Source organism: Arachis stenosperma, chromosome 5 (genome assembly GCF_014773155.1).
Source record: "Arachis stenosperma cultivar V10309 chromosome 5, arast.V10309.gnm1.PFL2, whole genome shotgun sequence".
Taxonomy (NCBI): domain Eukaryota; kingdom Viridiplantae; phylum Streptophyta; class Magnoliopsida; order Fabales; family Fabaceae; genus Arachis; species Arachis stenosperma.
The window spans coordinates 1,242,179-1,265,111 of record NC_080381.1 but is presented as its reverse complement, the minus strand read 5'-3'; the positions used below and the strand labels follow the sequence as shown (position 1 = coordinate 1,265,111).

Here is a 22,933-nt window from a genome sequence, read left to right as displayed (position 1 = left end):
TTCGGCTCGTACTCAAATTTTGTTGATCTTCCAATTACTGCTTGTCCTAAAAGTATATTTTAAAATCACAATAAAAAGGAATATTTGATTAAAAATTATTAAAAAAGTAACTTCTTTTACCTTTTTAATATATTCAATATATTAAAAACTATCATTATATTTTTAACATGTTCCCCATATAAAGGGAAAAATTAACTAAATCTTAAATAGAAATAACATGCAAGTTATTTTGTTGGGCCCAATTAAGATGAATTTTGATGTGGCTACTAGGGTAACATCAAACAAAAATAAAATAAAACAAGTTGATGGCGTGACATAATAGAATGTGTTGGTGGAGCAAGCACATGTGGTTGAGTATGAGAAAATTAAATGACCCATCAAAATGCATGGTAGAGCAGAAAGCAACTGCAACCAGGAGACTCTGGAGTGGACCAACACAAAGAACCTTAGCTGGCTTATAAATTCATAAATCGGATCGGTCGGTGGTGGAAAACAGAAAAACTAGAAGATGATGAAGAAGAAGAAGGACTACTAGCTAGTTCCTATGGTTAAATTAAATATAGTTGGCAAAATGAAAGCTAAGACTGTGGTGGCATTGCCATTATTATTGCATAAATGCATATGCAATTAAAACCAAAAATTAAAGCCCTTTTAATAAATCCAGATAATAATAATAATAATACAAATAAAATAGTAGAATGATTTTATCAAGTTATTTTTATGACTAGGTAAAAGTTGTGTGAGAGTGTCTCGTATTGAGATTTGGATACTCTAAAGTTTGAATTTTACTTTAGATAGTAAAGTGTGATCTCTCATCATTGATTTTATAGGTGAGACTAAGAATAAATATGAAAGAAAAACTATTCAAGGGTAGAAGATTACATTTTACTCTTTAAAGTAAAATTTAAACTTTAGAGTCTCCAAATTCCTCGTATTGATTTGATGCATAGTTTTCATCGTTATTAGATAAAATATAAAATCAAATATGTTCATGCAAAAAAAATATATTTCTTAAAATATATAGTGGAATCGAAGAACATGATTAAATTGAGTTGTGCAAAATGCGATGAATGTTGGTAGGTTGACCATACCATTTTTTTCAATCAGCATTTGATGCGAGCTTCTTCTGCCAAAAGTAGTTTATCAAATGTTTTCTTTTAAACAATAAAACGTAGTTGGGTTTAATTTTCGGCCACCTAATAAATTTGTTCCGCGTTGAATGATCGACTTTTCTCTTCTTCCTAAAATTGAATGATGTATTTATTGAAAAAGGTCAACTAATGAAACTACAGCATGGCATACTTCATGATTGTTGCTGGAAGCAGAGCAGAGATGCAGATCTTATGTTGCTGTTTCATTTAATTTTCCTTCAGCCAAGTAGTTAATTAGTCGTTTCGTTTCTTTATCATACATCTTAATTTGATGAGAATAATGTGAATCGGAATATTCCCTAATAATACTTTACTGTTTTTCATTAATTCGTAGTTGATAACTGAGAATTATATAATGTAAGATTGTGCTATTTTTTTCCATTTTTCTTTCCTGCTTAGTCATGTTTTGAAAATAATACTTACGATTTGAAGTGTTTAACTATTTTTCTGGGGTACATATTAATCATCTGAACCATTTTATTCTTCGGTTCTTCCCCCTAAACACATCAACAACACTGTTCAGCTAATTCCCTACATATGTTCATTGAGTTGACTTCCAGCTGCAATTATATTAGGAATAGATTCACATGGGAAAAAAAAAACATCTTTTGAAGAGAATTGATACTCATTTAAAAAAAACAATACATCTTTTGAACGTCACTTTGTCTTTTTTTTTTTTTCACAATATTTCTTAACTTGGTATGTTAAAGAATAATCAGTGGTGAATCAGAATTTTATTTAATAATTTGTAGTTGGCTAATGAATTGCGATATATTTAAGATGTACGAATCGGATCAGCCAGATAATATACAAAAAAAAATTCTAGATATTTGATACAGAGTCAATCATTCTTTTTTCTTTGAGATATGGTCAAAATTGCATTTGGATTGGAATAGTAACGAAAAGTCTATTAGAGATAAAAAATTGCTGAAGAAAGGATAAAATGTTTCTTTTGTTCTTCACTTGCTTATAAGCGCACAAGTTTATTTTTTATTTATATGGGGCCTAGGCCCGTTAAGCTGACAAGTTATTTACTAAAAACTAGCTTAAGGTATTGGAAGTTCTGACAGATCTTACGTTGGGCTATGGGCCATTAAAGTATTTTAAAGAAAATTGGGCCTAGGGCTTTGACCAATATCTAAGATGGACTAAACCCATTTGTTCCGGCGTTTTTGTTACCGTGGTAAAGAAAAGAAAAGAGAAGCCTTTACGATCCAATCCATGATGAAAAAATGATTTTCTGTTTTCGTTTGCTTTTGGTCATATGATTTTTCTGCTTTTTATTTCTATTTTCTTTTCTTTTTTGGGTTTTTTCATCACATGACCGAAAAGAAGAAGCAGAAAATCATTGTTTATAAAAGAAAATAGAAATAAAAAGCAGAAAATCATATGACAGGGAAAAAAAGGAAAATCATGAACAAAAATTGTTCATGGCAGAGGGAGCAAGGAGTTAGTACTACAGCACTCCTAAATAAATCCTAATTTGCCATCCTCGAAAAAAGATATAAAAAAAAAAATGAAAAATTTGTCGCACTAAAAATGCTAGTAATAAATAGTTCCTGATGTAATGTAGTTAGTTACATTTGTATCTGAAAATAAAAATCTAAGAAGAGGTTGTGTAAGTAATAATATCTGTTATGTCTTGTTCATTACAAGACAATGCCATTATTTCGGCAAATCTTACTAACACATGCCTTTGAAATTAAATCCATTTTGGGATTTGGGAACCAAGCTACTTCTGTCTCTAGATCTAATCCAATTCATACCATCTTCTTCTTCTTCTTCTTCATCATTCATAAAATTCTTAAATTTCATCTCTTTCGGATACTCCTAGGACTACCACTAACACTAGAATCATTTCTCCCCTTTCTCTCACCTAACACACACTAAACTCAACACACTTCTCAGCTTGTCCTCGTTTTCCGTGAAATTAGGGTTTTCCGATCCCCATTCCCGGCGATGGATTACAGCCGAGACGGCGACGTCGTTCAAATCATCGCCGGCGCCGCTAATGACCCTTCCGTCTGGGCAACCGAAGAGGACTACAAATTCTGGAACAACGAAGGTGACAGCACGCCTTCCAATTCCGGCGGAGGAAGCGGATACGACCAGAGGAAGAAGGCAAGAAGCTCTCAGGACAACAACGCAACGACGTCGTCGAGCAACAACAATAGCAACAGGGCGAAGGCCATAGGGAAGATGTTCTTCAAGACCAAACTATGCTGCAAGTTCCGTGCCGGAACCTGCCCTTACGTCACCAACTGCAACTTCGCCCACTCCGTCGAAGAGCTCCGCCGCCCTCCACCCAACTGGCAGGAGATCGTCGCGGCTCACGAGGAGGAGAGGGCCAACACCGGCTCCGACACTGTTGTTCCCGCCAGGGAGGAGTTCCAGATTCCGATTTTGGGGTCTTCCAATTACTCCGGCGAGTCGCAGCGGTCTTACAAGGGTAGGCATTGCAAGAAGTTCTATACAGAAGAAGGGTGTCCCTATGGGGATAGTTGCACTTTTCTTCATGATGAGCAATCCAAGTATAGAGAGAGTGTGGCTATAAGCTTGGGCCCTGGTGGCTATGGTGGTGGAGGGGGTGGTGCCGGTGGAGGAGGTGGTGGTGGAGGTACTGGAAGTGGCGGTGGTGCCAGTGCTGGTGCTGGTGCTGGTGCTGGTGGAGGTGGGAATGGGAATGGGCCTAATTCGAAGCCTTCGAATTGGAAGACGAGGATTTGTAACAAGTGGGAGATGACAGGGTATTGTCCCTTCGGAAACAAGTGCCATTTTGCTCATGGTGCAGCAGGTATTCTTTTCATTTGCAAACTAGGACTTGAATAATGGCTATTTAGTGCAGTGGAAGTTTGGAATAATCGTTTTATTTAAGTTGTCTTAGAATTGGAAACTCATAAATGCTTTGTGTTGTGGCGGTCACATATCTCCGTAATTGTTCTTTCAATTGCACCTTGATATTGCGTTGTTTCATTAGAAAATACAGATAAACATGCTTATTATCAGAGACTAAAGCTTATGTTAGGTTCCTTCTAAAATGAAAACAGGGTAGTATGTGACATCCTTATAGCTCTTAGATAGATGTTCAGTAGTAGAAATTGATCGAAACTAAACACTTTTGGCAACTTCTGCATACATAGTGGAAGCAAAGTTGATGAAAAACGAAACTTAATAAAAATATATGCATGCTTTCTTGTCTGTTCCTTTCAACTCTTCATAAGTGAAGTTGAACCTATACAAGAAGAAACTGATTCGGTTTAGAACCATGCACTAGGTTTCTTTCAACCATGACAATAGCCTCTTTCAACTTGCATATTATGCTTGGAGAATGCAACAATAACTTCAAGAAACAAGAAATGAAGTAGATAAACTATTTTGAGAAACCTATTTTCTACCTTCCTTACATAAGGTATATTTTTCATGATACTGAGAATGGAGATTGAATTTAAACAAGGTACCATGATTATTAATAATTAGATGGCATAAAATGTTTTCAACTTCTCATTTTGGAATTAGCAATAAATAAATAAGAGAGTCAAAATCAGCAGTCTGAATCAAAAGCCAACATTTTGCTAAATCTAGGCAAGTTTCAGGAAAAAATGCAAATGTGTGTGAATAACTGTTGGGAAAGATGGTATTTTGCCCAAGTCTTGCTCCCTTCAATATATATTCTATCATCTGATGGCTTTCCCCGAGTCTGTGTCCCTGTTAAGTTCTGTGATTGCTTGTGTGTGGAATTGGTTAGAGAATGAAATTTGCAGCAATTAACTTGAGGGTAGGATGAGTCTTGAGCTCATCCTTAAGGTTAGTGTTGTTATGTTGAGGCCTGGGTTCATGAATATGCTAGTTATCGTCTTCTACGCACAAATTCAACGAATGCCAGCAGTAACTTTTTGTGGCAATGAAATGCTCCTCTGTATTATTAATGGTTGCAATAGAATTTCTCAATTTCACTGTCAATCACACTACTTGTCCTTGAGTATAACTATATTGCATTTAAGAACATTTTGTCTGATGCTGGCACATAGCAACTTAATTACTCTCTAACACTGGTTCTGTCGAAATTGTATCTAGCAAGCCACCTACATGGAAAAAAGTTTGACTCTGGTGTTATGACCGCAGAATTGCATCGGTATGGAGGTGGGCTTGTAGAGGGAGAAAGTAGAGACCCTGCTTCTGCTGCTGCTCCCGACGCGAAGCAGGGAGGCGTACCTTCAAAATCTCCTGCTGATAATGTGGTTGCATCAGTTACCCCGGTTGCTCATTCGGATTCGATGTATCACATGGGAGTTTCTTCGTCGCAAAGGGCTACGATTGTGCTTCAGAGGCCTGGACAGAGAGCGCACCAGAAGTGGAAAGGTCCTGATAAAATCAGTAGAATATATGGTGATTGGATTGACGACATTGAATAGAGTAGAGTGGCAATCCATGCCTTTGTAACGTGAAAAATAATGGAACAGGACTCGAATGATCCTATGTATTACCATGAAACCGAGTATGTAATGTCCCGTTTGGATGAAATGTGATGTGATAATGTATGTTTATGTTCTTGTTGGAAGAGGAAAGAAAAGAAAGAAAAGTGAAACAACCTTGTTTATGCAAGGATTTCCATTCGTATAATTTTTTCGTTCAACTAAACAAACATATTCGAGAAATCACATGTAGGGGGACCCTGCCTAACGGTTTTTTACAAGGGAAAATCTTCCAAAGAGGTCTTTCACTGTCACCAAACAATGGTTATAGGAGTAAAGGACCCCTTCTGGTATAAAATATAGGAAGGTTATCAGGTGTACTAGGAACACTGGTGTTCCAGTTGTTTTAACCGTTGATCTGAATTATAAAAATTATATATAATATATATTAATTAAAATCAACGGTTAAAACAACTGGAACACCGATGTTTTCGGAAACACCTGATAATTTTCCTAAAATATAATATATGTACACGTATTATTTTTAATAGGTAGATTTGTTTTTAGGGCAATTTACTAAATTAAACAAATTGGTTGAAATTTTTACCCAAATACATAAAATGGATTCCTCCTACGTGAATGTGCAAATTCAATTATATGTAATCCGTGGGAGGTTAGGACGGTTTAGGGATTACACGTAAACCGTGGGAGGTTCCCACGGTTTATGAAGAAAGCAAGCTATGCATAAACCGTGGTAGGTTACCACGGTTTATGAGGAAAAAGAGATGAATGTAAACCTCTATGACCTACCACGGTTTATGTGTAAGGAGAGTTGTGCATAATACCCTGAAAGTTGCCACGGTTTACAGTCACTGAAACTCTATATATATGTGAGTGATTGAAGAAGCTCCATGAGAGATCATTTTCACAATGTCAGGTGAGGGAGAGAGTTTTCTAGCCTTAGTGCATTGCTGTGGCAAAATTAAAAAAAGCAAAAGCGTGGGTGTGAAGTTCACTGATAGAGAACCACTGAGTGTTTTCATCAGTTCGTCAAGCTCCTTATCAGATTTGAAGAACAGCATCTTGCAGAAGCTTGGCGTGTTTGGTAGCAAGTGGGTGAAGAAACTATACTACAAGATCCCCATCGCAGTTGTCTCGACCGGTGTTAAGTATGATACCTTTGTGGTTAAGGCTGATGAAGATCTTAGGGTTTTGTTCCATTGCGTAAGGAGTTTTCCGGAGATCAGAATCCATGAGTTGTTCGCGAAGTTGGAGGTCGGTGTTGAAAGTTCTGGGGCATCCGCTCCAGTTCCTGGCTCCACTGCCGCCGGAGGTGCATCTAGTTCCATGCCTACCGTCAGACCGTCTCATCAACCGATAGCATCCCCTTCATTCACAGTGGATTTAGGCCGAGGAGAGGTTGTTGGTTCTGTAACTTTGGAGAATGCAGCAGTCGATGAGCCTCCTCACGATGTCGGCACTGGGGGTGGCCTGTTAACTTATATGGAAGGCTTTGGTGGACCCGATCGAGTAGAGAACGCAATGTGTGACGATGACTCTGAGCAGGAGCCTGTTGATATCGCAGGGGACAGTGACGATGACACAGGTGCAAATCCACATACGCAGCATATGCCTTCAAGTTCTGCCTCTCAACAGTACCCTCCACACTTCTCGACACTAAACTTGGATGCTCTGGCTCAACAGGAGGACGGAGGTAACATAGTCGGGGGCTCTTCTACAGAATTTCAGATCGGGCAATCATTCCAAAACAAGGAAGAAGCTGTGCTGAGTGTGAAGGACTATAGCATCCGGCGAGGTGTTGAGTACAGAGTCATTGAATCAGATCATCTGAAGTATCATGGAAAATGCAAGGAATTCGAGAAGGGTTGTAGTTGGTTGATTCGAGTAGCCCTGCGTGCACGCAAGGGCACTTGGGAGGTTAGGAGGTACAACGGGCCACACACATGCTTGGCAACGTCTATTTCGAGTGATCACCGCCAGCTGGATTACCACGTTATCTGTGCGAGGATTCTTCCGTTGGTTAGGGCAGACGCTGCGGTTACGGTAAAGGTTTTGCAAGAAGCTACAGAAGCTGATTACGGGTTCCGGCCTAGCTACAGGAAGGTCTGGATGGCCAAGCAGAAGGCAGTGGCACAAATATATGGCGATTGGGAAGAGTCGTACGCGGACCTACCACGTTGGATGTTAGGGGTCCAGTCAACAATGCCTGGAACAATCACGGTGTTGAAGACCTCTCCCGTTCGGCTTCGTGGTGAGATTGACGAGTCGACGGTGTACTTTCACCGACTTTTCTGGACATTTCCACCGTGCATTGAGGCATTCCGTCATTGCAAGCCCCTTGTCAGTATTGATGGTACCCACCTGTATGGTAAGTATGGAGGAACGCTGCTGTTGGCAATAGCGCAGGATGGGAACTCGAACATCCTGCCGATTGCATTTGCCCTTGTGGAGGGTGAGAATGCAGAGTCGTGGTCATTCTTCTTGTCCAACCTACGAGAGCATGTAACTCCTCAAGAGGGTATCCTTGTTATCTCCGACAGGCATAATGGAATCAAGGCAGCGCTTGAGGCACCGGAGAACGGCTGGCTCCCTCCCCGTGCTTTCCGAGCGTACTGTATTCGTCATGTGGCGGCCAATTTTGCCCTTACGTTCAAAGGTAAGGACTCAAGGAGGATGCTTGTGAATGCTGCCTATGCAAAGACTGAAGCAGAGTTCTATTACTGGTTCGACATCATGTGCACTGAGAATCCAGCAATGTGTGACTGGGCCAACCGGATGGAGTACGACAAATGGACCCAACATGAGGATAGCGGTCGAAGGTTCGGGCACATGACAACCAACATTAGTGAATGTGTGAACTCGGTGTTAAAGGGAACTCGCAACCTCCCGGTCACATCTTTGGCTAAGTCAACTTACGGGAGGCTTGCTCAGCTGTTTGTGGTCCGCGGACAGGCAGCAGAGGCACAAATTGGTGCTGGGCATGAGTTTTGTCAGGCCTTGGTCAAGGCTATTGATCGGAATATAAGAGACTCTAGGTGCTTCACGGTGACGTTGTATGACAGGCATCAATCCGAGTACACGGTCGCTGAGACAACACCAACCGGGAGCTTCTCACTGGGAAGCTATAGGGTTTCCCTTAAAGATAACACATGCGACTGTGGCCACTTTCAGGCGCTACACTATCCTTGTTGCCATGCCATTGCGTGTTGCGCATACTCCCGCCTTAATTGGGCGTCATATGTTCACGAGGTATATCGTATGAGTGAGGTTTTCAACGTTTACAAGCAGGGTTTTTATCCACCTATCCCTGAAGGACTATGGCCTCCATATGGAGGGCCTACTATCATACCTGACCCTGACTTGAGGCGTGCAAAGGAGGGTCGTCCGAGGGCAACCAGGATCCGTGGTAGTATGGATCAGTCTCAGGAGAACCAACCTAAGCGCTGTGGGTTATGCCGTCAGCCTGGCCATACGCGCAGGAACTGTGACCAGCGAAGACAGCCTAGAGGAGTGTAAGCCTAGAGATCATGCCGTTTATGATGCGTTCTATGTGGTTTTAGTTTTTTTAAGCTATGTATGGTTGGTTAAGTCTTTGACTGCCAACATGTTATTTTAATGCGCTAATTTCGTATTAGTAAATTGCGTTTAATTATATATGTTTGAACTGATTTACTATTCTATCGTTAAAAATGCGCATGATAATTCTGAATGAAATAACATAACATTATACAAGTACAAATAAACTGACAAAGTTCATACTAGACATGAAAATAAACATAACATTATACAAAACCATAAAGATAAGAAGTCTCACTAAGATGCTAAGTAAATAAACTGACAAAGTTCATACTAGACATGAGCATATGACATAACTAATCAGAATCCTCAATGGTGTCACTATCATCATCGTCAAACTGACCAAGCAGGTGACCTCCTGTGCCACACAATGGAGGACGTCTAAGTCGCCTCGGCCTCTGATCTGCCGCTGGTGCTGATGGCTGTCCGGGAACAGCGCTAAATGCGGAAGCAGGTGTCCCTCCTAAGGTGAACCAGGGATCAGACGGGGATGCTGCAGGCTGGTTCAGGTCAACAGGCAGCTGACCCTGAACGTCGTCAACCGGTGGCTGCTGTACAGGGAACTGGGCAGGGTCATCAGCCATCTGTGGCCTATAATGGGTACCATCATCATCCCTGAGCATGTCTGCTATATCCATGTAGAACTCTGACTGAGTAACGGGATCATCGATCTCCATCCCGACAGCCGCCGTAGTAAACTCAGCAAATGCAGGTGGAGGCATGTTCGCAAAGAGCTGAGAGCTACTACCCACGTCGAACGTCCGCTGATCCATAGCTGACGCTGAAACACCTACATCCTCACCAACAGCGTGCTGCGAGCCATCATCCCCAACGGATGGTCCTGGACCTCGAGCCCCTGCACGACCATCCCGCCCAGGCTGACGTCTGGCTCTGCGTCGAGGAACACGATACTCCGCTGCATCCCCATGCTCAGGTCCAGGGAGGTCCTCCTCCAAACGGTGGGCGAACTCCCGCCACTCTCGATCCGTGGTCCTGGTGCCTATGCGACGACGGCGATCGACTCGCCTGTTATCCGGTCTGTCGTAAACGTGCACCCTGGGAGGAGCCTGGGACAACCCTCTGTGACGTGCCTCCTCAGACAACAAAATCGGCCTCGGATCCTGGAATGCATCATCCGGGGATAGGAATCTGTGCGCCACACGGCACCACCAATCCAGGTACTCTGATGATGGACTGGGGTCAGCGACTCGATCAACCCATATGACTGACTGAACCCGAGAGTCCCAATACTGATGCCACTCCCGGTAATATGTGGGGAACCACCGGTCACCACCCCTGCCATCCTTTGCATGTAACCAATCTATGTTGAGAGCCGGCTGAGGGAGATGCTGAACACCGCCGAACTGTGGTAGCACCCTATCAACCTGGTGCCACTCAATCGCCGCAAAATATATCAGGCTAGTGAGGGCAGTCCAAAGCCTACGGTGCTCCTCAACTAGTATCTCGGGATGAATAACAGCAGCAACCTCGACAGAAGAGTAAGGCTCCCACAGAAACTGTATCAAAGCAGTTACAATGTCGTTAGAACAGGAAATATAGCATAAACCAATGCAAGTAAGATCAATATCTAAGTAACTCACATCATGGACACGCAATCGATCCAACAAAAGGCGTGCAGAAGCTAATCTTTGGGCCCCTCCATCGTTTCTCGGCATAAACGTGGCCCACCTACGAATTTCATTCAAATCATGTCAAAATGAAGAATAACACATCATGTTGAATAATTCAAGAACCGAAAAAATAAAACCTAACCTGGAAGCAAGAGGAAACCCAAATCTATCAAATCCACTCGGCCTAAGAGTGGGAAACCTCCAGAAAATCCAAGACTGTAGAAGCTGAAGCGGCCCAGCCAAGTTAACAACGTTTCTGTTTGTTCCACGACAAAGACATCTATACAACCAGCAAAGCGCAGCCGAGCCCCAGCTATATCTACCCAAGTCGTCCAAAGATGCCAAATAAGGCAACCACCGAAGGTGGACCCTGTTTGCATTCTTGTCCGCAAACAGCTGAGAGGACAAAAGCATCAGAATATAGGCACGAGCGTATACACGCACGGTCTCATCACTAGCATCTGCTGGGAGAACCCGGAACCTCTCATGGAACCATGTGTAGCACACTGTCATCTGCTTAACTTTACTCTGTGGAGGTAACTCCCCAAACAACTCCCGGAACCACACCCATGCTGGCCTACCGTGTTCCATAAAATTCTCAAACTCGGTCAGACACCCACTAACGGGCTCACCATCGATCGGCAAACCAAGCTGATATGCCACATCTTGCAGAGTAATACTGCACTCCCCAAAAGGCATATGGAAGGTGTGCGTCTCAGGACGCCACCGCTCAATAAATGCGCTAAGGAGAGGCTCATCGACCCAGAACCACTGACTGTTAAGCCTAGCCAAATGATACAACCCCGCTGTCTCCAGATAGGGTATAATCCGATCATGTAACGGCATATTCTGTTGTCTTCTGACGCCGCTAATAACCCTACCAAGCTGCAAAATGTGGGTAAAAAAAACCTTCAACATAAATCCATCACTAAAACCATCAAAAATAACTTATAAAAAATTACTACAATAACAATAAAAATAATAAAATTAAATTCTACTAACAATAACCATGGTCATAAAAATTTCTAACCTACGAGTAATATTTCTACTAACAATAACAATAATAATTTTAATATTTATATAAATAAGTCTAACCAGAGTAACAATAAGGATAAACATAACAAAATATATTTTTACCAACAATAATCCTAATAATGTCAATTTCTATATATTTTTTACATTTATATTAACAATAACCATAACAATATCAATATTTATATAGATAATATTAATCAGAATAACGATTTAAATAAACACATAAAAAAATAATTTGACAAATAACAACGCTCATAATGTCAACATTTATATAAATAACATTACAAGCAATATTAATAACAATGTTAATGATAATAACTTACCTCTTCAGCGAGGTATCCTGCCACGTGAGCAACGCCATTTAGTCGGTACAAGCGATCCTCAGACTCCGCTGGCTCCATCGGATTCCTCCTTCAAACCTTCAAAGCTTTTCCACAAGCTCCTCTCAACACAACAACTTTCCAAATTTTTGGGTGAAGCAAATGAACCGTGATAGCCTTCAACGGATTACATATTTATATACTACAACGCATAAACCGTGGGAGGTTAGAGGGGTTTATGCATATGCTAACTTCTTCATAAACCGCGGTAGGTTACCGTGTATTATGCTCATATCATTCTCTTCATAAACCGTGGTAACCTACCACGGTTTATGCATGCAACGCAATGTTCATAATCCGTGGGAACCTCCCACGGTTTATGTGTAAACCCTAAACCGTTCTAACCTCCCACGGATTACATATAATTGAATTTGCACATTCAAGTAACAGGATCCCATTTTATGTATTTGGGTAAACATTTCACACACTTTGTTTATTCTAGTAAATTGCCCTTGTTTTTATGTGAATTTTTTTTAGATGATGAATTGTAAAATTAAATTTTGATATTATAAAAATGTTATTTTTATTTAAAATGTGGTTAAATAAATAAATTATATTTTTATATAAAATATTTTTGACATTTTTATTTGAATAGTTTCTTTTTTAATATAGTAACTATTCTAATGAAGATTTTATGATTGTCATTATGTGAAGATATTTCATTTTGATCTTTAGATGATAAAGTATGTTATAATACTTAATTTTTTTAATATTATAAAAATGTTATCTTTATTTAAAATATAATTAAATATATAAATTATATTTTTTTAAAAATAATTACCATGAAAAGATATTTTTGACATGTTCGTTGAAATAGTCCTTTTAATAGGTGTGTTGACTGTTGAGACATGGAGGCAAAAAGTGTTGTTATTTTATATCCAAAATTAGTTATGGAACATTAAGGGTTGTGGTTGTTACAAGTGAGAAAAGTAATGGTGCATATATTAAATGAAAATAAAAATAAAAGGAAAGAAGGTTGATCATATTCCACGTTTGCAGTGCTGAAAGTACTCTCATCCATGCAAGAGAGGAGAAGGAGAAACAGCATAACAAAGCAACATCATTCCTTTTGATTTCTTTTCATCCATCCATCCATGCAAATAATGCAAATGTTACTATGTCGTCTTCTTCGTCTTCACCATCATCAGAATCAGATCACAGAGGAGGAACAGCAGCATCAACAGCATACAACACACCACCAATACTCGTAGCTCTCGTCCTCATCGTCCTCGTCATCTGCTTCGTCTGCTTCACCCTCGTCTACTTCTGCCGCTGCTACTTCGTCAGCATCATCCACACCCTCGCCTTCCACCGATCCCCCTCCGCCAACGCAGCCACCACCACCACCGCCACCGCCACCGCCAACACCATCAACAACGCTTCTAATTCCCCCTTCATGGGCCTCGACGCTTCCCTCCTCCACGAATTCCCCACCTTCCCTTATTCCTCCGTCAAGGATCTCCGCAAGGAGAAGAAGTACGCCCTTGAATGCGCCATCTGTCTCTTGGAGTTCGAGGACGACACCGTTCTCCGCTTGCTCCCCGTTTGCCGCCACGTCTTCCACCAAGAGTGCGTTGATCTCTGGCTTCAACGACACAAGACCTGCCCCGTTTGCCGCACTGATCTTGAAACCAGAAAGTCTTCTGCTTCTTCGATTACTCACGATCATGACAGGCAGAGTGCTGCTGTTGGAGGAGACCACGGTAATGGTGATGATGACGTCTGCATTGACGTCAAAGAAGGCGGCGACGATGACGACGGTAATAACAGATTCTTGCGGTCGCATTCGACGGGGCATTCAATAGTTATGGTTAGAGAAGAAGGAAGAAACGACGAAGATGATGATAGGTATAGGTTGAGGTTGCAGGAGGATGCAGAGTTGAGAGTTGTTAACAATGATATGAAGAAGAAGAAGAATCACCAATACTCGAGAAGCTGCGAGAGTTACAAGGAGATGATGATGATGATGGCGGCGGCAAAGCCCCTTGTTCCGCCTTGTACTAACTGTGGTTATGTTGATCATCACACTCTCTCTGTTCCTTCTTCTTCTTCGCGTGTTGGTGCTAATTGATACTTGATTTAATTAATTTCTTAGTATATATATATAGCTATCTATGTATATTAGAATATTTTTCTTGTTAATCCGGTAATAAAGCCTTTAGGAACATAATTTTTACTTAACAATAGCAACACATATTTATGTATACTCAATTTAAGTAAAAACTCAAGTGAAGTTGACTTCATATGAAATTGATATTTGAGAGGCGTTAGATGAAAATTTAGTCAAATCAGTCAACTTATCTAACGACTCTCAGATATCAACTTCACGTGAACTCAACTGTACCTGAATTTCCACATTCAATTTTGCAATATCTCATGTGTCTTTTGAACTTGTTCTTTTGCTTTTCAAGGTGGAATTGGGACACTTACAAACTCAACGCATAAACCTATTTCATAATTCATGACACAAGTATAGAGATAACAACTTTTCTAGATAGTTTCAATTACTATCAAAACATAATTCATCCACTTCATAGGATCATTTTTTAGACTAAATATTTGGATAAAAGATGAAATGATAGGGGGTTTCACTTCAGTCTTATAACACTAATTTCATTTTCAGCGTTAGGGTCTGTCGCTGCCAATGTTTTTTCCAATTATTGATGTTATAAGATATTGCTTTGACTATTTGAATGACACCATTTTTTAGCTGTATTTGTACTTCTGATGCAGTCTGATACCATTCGTGGAATTAAAGCTGTCACTACTTTGAAGAAGCATTTAATTGAGGATTTAAACTTGATATATGCTTTATCTCCATCTTTAATTATAAATTATAATTTCTTTCAATAAATTTTATGCAGGAAATATATCCTGACAGAATTGGTAAACTTGTTTGCTGATATCCTCTGTGTCATTTTTGTTAGTCTTTCTATCTTTGCTTGTATTATTTATATCCATATTTACCAACTACCGTTGGATATTAAATTATTAACAGTATTTCATATGTTGATGTTAATTTTGTTGCAAGCCATTGGCAGCTATAGAAATACTTTTTTGCCCCTCTGTGTTGATCAATTCAACTGATTTGGCATGCAATTCAATTTCATGCTATATTTTTAAGGTAAATACTTTAATAAAGATTAATAATTGTCATTGTATAAAAATATTTCATTTTCACTATTAGATGATAAATTCTAAAATTTGATTTTCATATACTATAAAAATATTATTTTTATTTAAAGTGTGACAAAACAAATAAATTAGGCTTTTTAAACTAAAATTATCATAAAAAATATTTTTGACATTTTTATTAGAATAGTTGTCTATTTCTAATGCCTTGTAATAGTGTGGTACCGGTTATTATAAACTATAAACTATAAAGTATAAAGTGAATAATACAGGGTTTATTAACGTTGTTGATAGAACATAAATATCAAACAGTAGCGGTCTACTTGTACATGCAATGATTCAATTGCATGTTATGATTAATTCAATTAAACTGTTACGGTAGAACTTTAAAATTAGGTCTAAGCTATGGTCGATTCAATAATATCCTTTCTAGAGGCATATCAATCCATACAGATCGTAAACTAGATCATATCCACCGAATATCTATTCGATTTTTTTTAGTTAACCTTTTAAATACTATAAAAAAAACTTAATACGTGTTCAAAGTATCTTATATTTACTTTTTTTTTATTAAACAGACAAAAAGGAAAAAAACCATAGACAAAATTAAATTAATTGATGGTTAGATTCATATCTAAATTTATTAGATGTTAAAATTCACTCCATGATTAATTTCAATTTCAGTAAATGTTCGCTAGAAGTAACTGCTCTAACCATATAATTTGTAACATTATTTGTATTCTTCTAAATTAAAAGAATAAAGACTCTCCAATTTCAATTCATAATTTTTTGTATATGTTTTGTCAAATTCCATTATAAAATATTCTTACCAAGTATTTTTTAGTTTACCAAAAAAAGAACTTCTAAACCGTCTGTTTCACAAATAACCTCACGAAATCCACTATCTCAAACTAGAAGTAAGCCTCTCCAAAAAAATACTGTACACTTCGATTTTTTCAGTACAACATTTTTTTTGAAGTACTGAGACAGAGATTGAAAGACTGAAATTCAGTATCATGTTTGTTGGTTCAGAGACTAGTACTAAAATTTCTGTCTCTGTCCTTAAAATTTCAGTATTTTAGTATCTTCAAAATGTAGAGACACAAGGGACTAAAATTTTTAGAGATGGAGATTAAAACTTTAATAATATTTTATAAATAAAATATCCTCATTTCAATTAATTAATTCCAATTTTATTCTTTGTACAAATTAAATTAGAGTTTTATTATTGTTTCAATTTCTGTTTCTCACTTTGCATCAAACAAAATAATAAGATTTATTTCAATCTCTATTTTTTAGTCTCTATTTTTTAGTTTTAGTCTTTCTATCTCTGTCTCTCCACTAAACACTATCTTATTAACTTAAACTTCAGAATGTTTTGTAAGTACAACTCCGTTCCTATAAAAAGATCAATCCTGAGTGAAAAATCATCAACTATTGTCCTGTGTTCTACTCTTACAAATTTATATTTCACATAATCCAATTGAATTAGACTGAGGTTTTACGAAGGACTAGTTATAAGGTGGTATTATGTAGTATATAATATGAGGTAGTGAATTGGCAATTTCAAATTCTGACATACATTAGAAATTGTGATGAGTTATATATATAACCTTGAGGGCACATAAAAATTAACGATAGGCATGGATGTGGTTGCACATGCAATTGCATGTTATGGTCTGTGCACGGACATTGATAGATCATGAAAGAAACTCACAACTCATTGTTTGATAGTTGATAAAACTTCATTTTCAAGAAAGTAGAGAAAGAGTAATATATATATATTTATATATATAGAATGGGAGAAGAAGAATGTGGAAAATTGAATGACATGATTTCAAAATGTGAGTGCTTGCAGTTGCAGAGGTGAGAGAGATGTACTTTTTCCGTGAAGGGAAGGCTTTGCAAACCAGATTCACATGGTGAGATCGAGGGGTTCTGACACATTGGACCGTGGTCCAACCTCTCCTCACAAAACTTCTCTCTCCTTTATATGTCTTCATCACCCACAAAACGGTATCTTCTTTTCTCTTTCCTTTCTTCTTCTTCCTATCAACCCCATTATTTTACTAACTTCTTCTAAATTAAGTAAATGTAATTCACAAATTCTCATCCATCTTCTTCATTTCAATTACTTACTTTTCAAATTAAAACTTTCCAAAACTAATATTATACTATTAATTAGGTAAGAAATAATGTTAAGTGCACAATAACACAACGTTACTTTATTTGACTTAGTACATATATATATATATATATATATATATATATATATATATATAATATTTACATTTATATATTCATTATATCTAAAATTACTTATTTATTTTAGTAATAATTAATAAATACAAAATTTAAAAGTTTGAATTATTTTAGATTAATTTTTATTGTTTCTCAATTATTATAAACTAATAATAAGGATTCTGCACTAATTTTTTAACCAAAATAATTACATTCATGTTATATATAAATTTAGCCATCAAATTAATTATCAATCTAAAATACATGTTAAAATACAAAATATTTAATATGTGAAATAACATGTATATATATACATAATTTTTTCATTATAACTCGATTGTAACTACGAAATAATAACAAGTAAAGTATCGTTTTTAATTTGTCCTCAACGTTTGGGATAAGTCCTGTTCATACCCTGGCCCAATGATGAGAGCCCAGGTCCAATCGAAAGGCCTGATCCATTAGATTAAGCCTAGTAAAGCACCACCTCCATGCAAGAGGTCGGTGTCAATCCCGACTTTGTACGAAGAAGTCGGTTGTGAGATTAGCTGGCAGATAAATACTCATTCAAATGAGTAACCGCCCCTAAAATCTCTCTAACCACTTCATAAAGCCATATCTTAACCTCCCTAAGATAATGGGACGGTTATTATCCTAAAGATACGGCACTACTCCAGCGGTGGTTATTGGCTCACCACTATAAGTACACTGACACACCTCAGGTATTCCTAAGTCCAATACTCTCTAAGACCTGCTTGCACCCTTGCTAACTTAAGCATCGGAGTGTCCTTGCAGGTACCACCCCCCATTCCCACGCGAGCACAAGTCGGAAGGAGTTTCCCGAGTTGTGGACACACCAGAAAATCACTTCCATCATACACTTGGGCCGCCAGACGCCATCCATTGGACTAATCTCCGGTTACCTACCGTAGCATTGGCGCCGTTGCCGGGGACCCGAGAGATCATCCATCAATGGCGGAAAGATCCCATGAAGAAGGCCATGTCGAGACAGATTCTGAGCAAGAGAATCTAGACGTAGGCCATGGCAATGAAGACAATGATCAACACCGAGAGGGTACCTCCGGAGTGAAGAATCCGAAGGTAAATTCGTCAGATGGACGTGAATCCGAAAAAGGCGGACCGTCTCACGTAACCGAACTAATGAGTTTGGTTCATAATCGCCTGGAACAATTAGAACAAGAGCGGGAGAGGCAAAAGGAAACCGAAAGGTACCTTAGGGAGGAGATGGAACGGCAAAAAGAGTTGGAAAGAAAACTCTTGCAGCTAGAATCCTCTCTCAAGAACTCCCGCGACGAAGGAGAAGATCGACTCCCAGGCGGAGAAGATCCTTTCAGCGAGGACATAATGAGGGCAAAAGTTCCAACGAACTTCAAAAGCCCTGAAATGGACCTCTATGATGGAACTACGGATCCAAAGCATCATCTTAGCAACTTCAAAAGTCGGATGTACCTGGCTGATACCTCCGACGCTACGAGATGCAAGGCCTTCCCGACCACTTTATCGAAGGCAGCGATGAAGTGGTTCGATAGCCTTCCCCCGAGATCCATCACTAGTTTTGAAGACCTCTCAAGAAAATTCTTGATGAGGTTCTCAATCCAAAAAGACAAAGTAAAACATGCACCGAGCCTCCTGGGAATAAAGCAGGAGGTCGGAGAGTCTTTACGAGCCTATATGGAAAGGTTTAATAAGGCATGTTTGGAGATCCAAGACCTGCCCACAGAGGCAGTGATAATGGGGTTAGTCAATGGACTTAGAGAAGGCCCCTTCTCACAGTCCATATCCAAAAGACACCCCGTTTCTCTGAGTGATGTACAAGAAAGGGCTGAAAAGTACATCAACATGGAAGAGAATGCAAAGTTAAGAGACTCGAGTTCACGACCTGGACCTGCTTCCTCCTCTAGAGAGAGGGAAAGGGAAGTCAGGAAGAAGGAAGAACCCGGTCTCGAAAGACCCAGAAAGTATCACTCTTATACTCCTCTAAAGTCTTCTATAGTGGATGTATACAGAGAGATCTGCAACACTGAAAGACTGCCACCCCCAAGGCCTATCAAAAATAAAAAAGGGGGAAGCCGCAGCGAGTACTGCGAGTACCATAAAATATATGGTCACTCCACCAACGATTGTTACGACCTCAAAAATGTGATAGAAAAGCTGGCTAGAGAAGGTCGGCTTGACAGATATCTCATGGAGAGGTCGGACAACCATGGAAAGAGAAAGCGAGATGATATGGATAGGAGAGATCCTCCACCACAGACCCCTGAGAGACATATCCATATGATCTCAGGAGGATTTGCGGGAGGCGAAATCACCAAATCTTCTCGCAAAAGACATCTGAAGAGAGTCTATCAGGTCGGGGATGAGACACCCGACCTCCCCACTATATCCTTCACAAAAGAAGATGGGCAAGGGATAATCCCCGGGCATGATGATCCCGTGGTGATAACTATGATCCTAGCCAATGCCCATCTCCACAGAACCCTAGTAGACCAAGGAAGCTCGGCGGACATCCTTTTCAAACCCGCCTTCGACAAGCTAGGGTTAGATGAAAAAGAATTGAGAGCTTACCCCGACACCCTATATGGGTTAGGGGATACGCCAATAAAGCCACTGGGATTTTTACCCCTTCACACCACCTTTGGAAAAGGGGAAAAATCAAGGACTCTGAGTATAGACTTTATAGTCATCGATGAAGGGTCAGCCTACAACGCCTTAATTGGCAGAACTACCCTTAATCGACTCGGAACAGTGGTATCAACTCCTCACCTCTGCATGAAATTCCCGACTCCAGGAGGAATAGCAACGGTGAGGGGAGATCAAAAATTGGCAAGGAAATGCTACAACGAAAGCCTGAATCTGAGAGGAAAGGGCAAAGAAGTCCACACCATAGAGTTAGGTGGGACAAGAACCAGAGAAGAGCTACGACCTCAGCCGGGTGGGAAGACCGAGGAGATACAAGTCGGAAAAGAGGAAGGAAAAACGACTTACATAGGAGCCAACCTAGGGGAAACCCTGAAACAAAGGTTGGGTGAACTCCTAAAAGCTAATTCCGACCTCTTTGCCTGGAAGGTTTCCGACATGCCTGGGATTGATCCTGAGCTCATGTCTCACAGGCTCTCGGTTTACCCAGGATCCCGACCTGTACAGCAAAGAAGACGTAAACTCGGCCCAGAGAGGGCCTCCATAGTAGAAGAGCAAGTACAGGCGCTCCTGGAAGCCGGCTTTATCAGAGAGGTCAAATACCCAACATGGCTAGCCAATGTAGTGCTAGTCAAGAAACAAAATGGTAAATGGAGAATGTGCGTCGACTATACCGACTTGAATAAGGCATGTCCTAAGGACCCTTATCCCCTACCGAGTATTGATGCCCTGGTGGACTCCAGCTCAGGGTACCAATACCTATCGTTCATGGACGCCTACTCGGGATACAATCAAATCCCGATGCATGAACCCGACCAGGAGAAAACATCGTTCATCACACCAAAAGCCAACTATTGTTATGTGGTCATGCCATTCGGATTAAAGAATGCAGGAGCCACGTACCAAAGGCTGATGAACAAAGTGTTTTCCCCCCATCTAGGGAGCTTAATGGAGGTGTACGTCGACGACATGTTAGTAAAAACCAAGCAAGAAGTCGACCTCTTAACTGACCTCTCCCAAGTCTTCGACACTATAAGGTTGCATGGGATGAGACTAAATCCCGCAAAATGCGCCTTCGCAGTAGAAGCAGGAAAATTTCTAGGGTTCATGCTAACACAAAGAGGGATTGAGGCCAATCCCGACAAGTGCAGAGCTATCCTAGAAATGAAAAGTCCGACTTGTTTGAGAGAGGTTCAACAGCTCAACGGCCGGCTTGCAGCCCTCTCCAGGTTTTTAGCAGGATCAGCACTAAAATCCCTTCCATTATTCTCCCTATTAAGGAAGGGATGCCAGTTTGAATGGACTCCGGAATGTGAGGAGGCGTTCCAAGAGTTCAAAAAATTCTTGAGCCAACCTCCCATCTTAACCCGACCAGCACCGGGAAAAGACCTCGTCCTATACTTATCCGTCGCAAACAGGGCTGTCTCATCAGCCCTGATCAGAGAAGACGAGGTCGGGCAACACCCGGTCTATTTTACCAGCAAGGTTCTGCAAGGTCCTGAACTAAGGTACCACAAACTAGAGAAGTTTGCTTACTCCTTAGTAATAGCCTCAAGAAGGCTAAGACCTTACTTCCAGGCTCACACAATAAGAGTCCGTACGAACCAGCCCATGAAGCAAATCCTTCAAAAGACGGATGTTGCAGGGAGAATGGTTCAATGGGTGATAGAGCTCTCCGAGTTCGATTTGAGATACGAAACTCGGACTGCAATTAAAGCCCAGTGCCTCGCCGACTTCATTGCAGAATACGCAGGTGAACAAGAGGAAAAACCAACTACATGGGAACTCTATGTAGACGGGTCCTCCAACAAAACGGGGAGCGGCGCAGGCATAATATTGGTAGATGGAAAAGGAACCTAGTTAGAGGTCTCCTTAAAATTTGAATTTCCAGCTTCAAACAATCAGGCAGAATATGAAGCCTTGATTGCAGGATTAAAGCTAGCAGAAGAAGTTGGCGCCACAAAGGTGACAATCTATAGCGACTCACAAGTGGTGACTTCCCAAATAAGTGGGGAATATCAGGCAAAGGACCCCAATATGAAGAAATACTTGGAAAAAACCTTGGAACACCTTGGGCACTTTGCGGAAACCGAGATCAAGCACATAACTCGGGATCTAAATAGCAGAGCTGACGCCCTGTCCAAGTTAGCAAGTACCAAACCCGGAGGGAACAACAGAAGCCTGATTCAAGAGACCCTACAAGAGCCCTCGGTATCAAAAGCAGAAGATGAACGAGAGGTACTTGAGGTAGTCGGCCTAAACCTCGGATGGATGAATCCCTTAGTCGAATACCTAAAATTCGACATCCTCCCTAAAGAGGAAAAAGAGGCTAAAAAGATCCGAAGGGAAGCACAACATTATACTTTGGTGAGAAACGTCCTTTACAGAAGAGGGATATCAACACCATTGCTGAAGTGCGTACCAACCTCAAGAACCACCGAGGTGTTAGAGGAAGTACATAGTGGAATCTGCGGAAACCATCTCGGAGCAAGATCACTGGCCAGGAAAATAATCCGAGCAGGATTCTATTGGCCGACCTTGCAGAAAGATGCCACAGACTTTGTGAAAAAATGCCAGCCATGCCAGATGCATGCAAATTTCCACGTAGCTCCACCAGAAGAGCTCATTAGTATAACTTCCCCCTGGCCTTTTGCAAAATGGGGGATGGATCTGTTAGGTCCTTTTCCCCAAGCACC

General features: G+C 40.2%; 2 protein-coding genes across 3 annotated transcripts; both read left to right on the top strand.

Annotated features, from left to right (window-relative positions):
• Window positions 1-2,749: 2,749 nt before the first annotated feature.
• Window positions 2,750-5,848, top strand: LOC130979058 (zinc finger CCCH domain-containing protein 12). Of its 2 annotated transcripts, none has more exons than XM_057902411.1 (2): window positions 2,750-3,945; window positions 5,226-5,848. In XM_057902411.1, the coding sequence occupies exons 1-2, from the start codon at window positions 3,111-3,113 to the stop codon at window positions 5,561-5,563; spliced, it is 1,173 nt and encodes a 390-aa protein (XP_057758394.1). In that variant the 5' UTR covers window positions 2,750-3,110; the 3' UTR covers window positions 5,564-5,848. The 2 variants fall into 2 exon arrangements, with proteins under 2 accessions (XP_057758394.1, XP_057758395.1); XM_057902412.1 differs by having other exon boundaries at window positions 5,274-5,770.
• A 7,475-nt stretch (window positions 5,849-13,323) lies between these two features.
• On the top strand, window positions 13,324-14,277 carry LOC130979529 (RING-H2 finger protein ATL29-like). Its single transcript, XM_057902990.1, has one exon. It carries the CDS (start codon window positions 13,324-13,326, stop codon window positions 14,275-14,277), a length of 954 nt encoding a protein of 317 aa, XP_057758973.1.
• The last annotated feature ends 8,656 nt before the right edge of the window (window positions 14,278-22,933 follow it).

Coding starts and splice junctions, on each gene's coding strand:
- LOC130979529 (XM_057902990.1), top strand. CDS start 13,324: ATGTCGTCTTCTTCGTCTTCACCATCATCAGAATCAGATCACAGAGGA.
- LOC130979058 (XM_057902411.1), top strand. CDS start 3,111: ATGGATTACAGCCGAGACGGCGACGTCGTTCAAATCATCGCCGGCGCC. Junction 3,946..5,225: donor TTTTGCTCATGGTGCAGCAG/GTATTCTTTTCA, acceptor AATTGTATCTAG/CAAGCCACCTACATGGAAAA.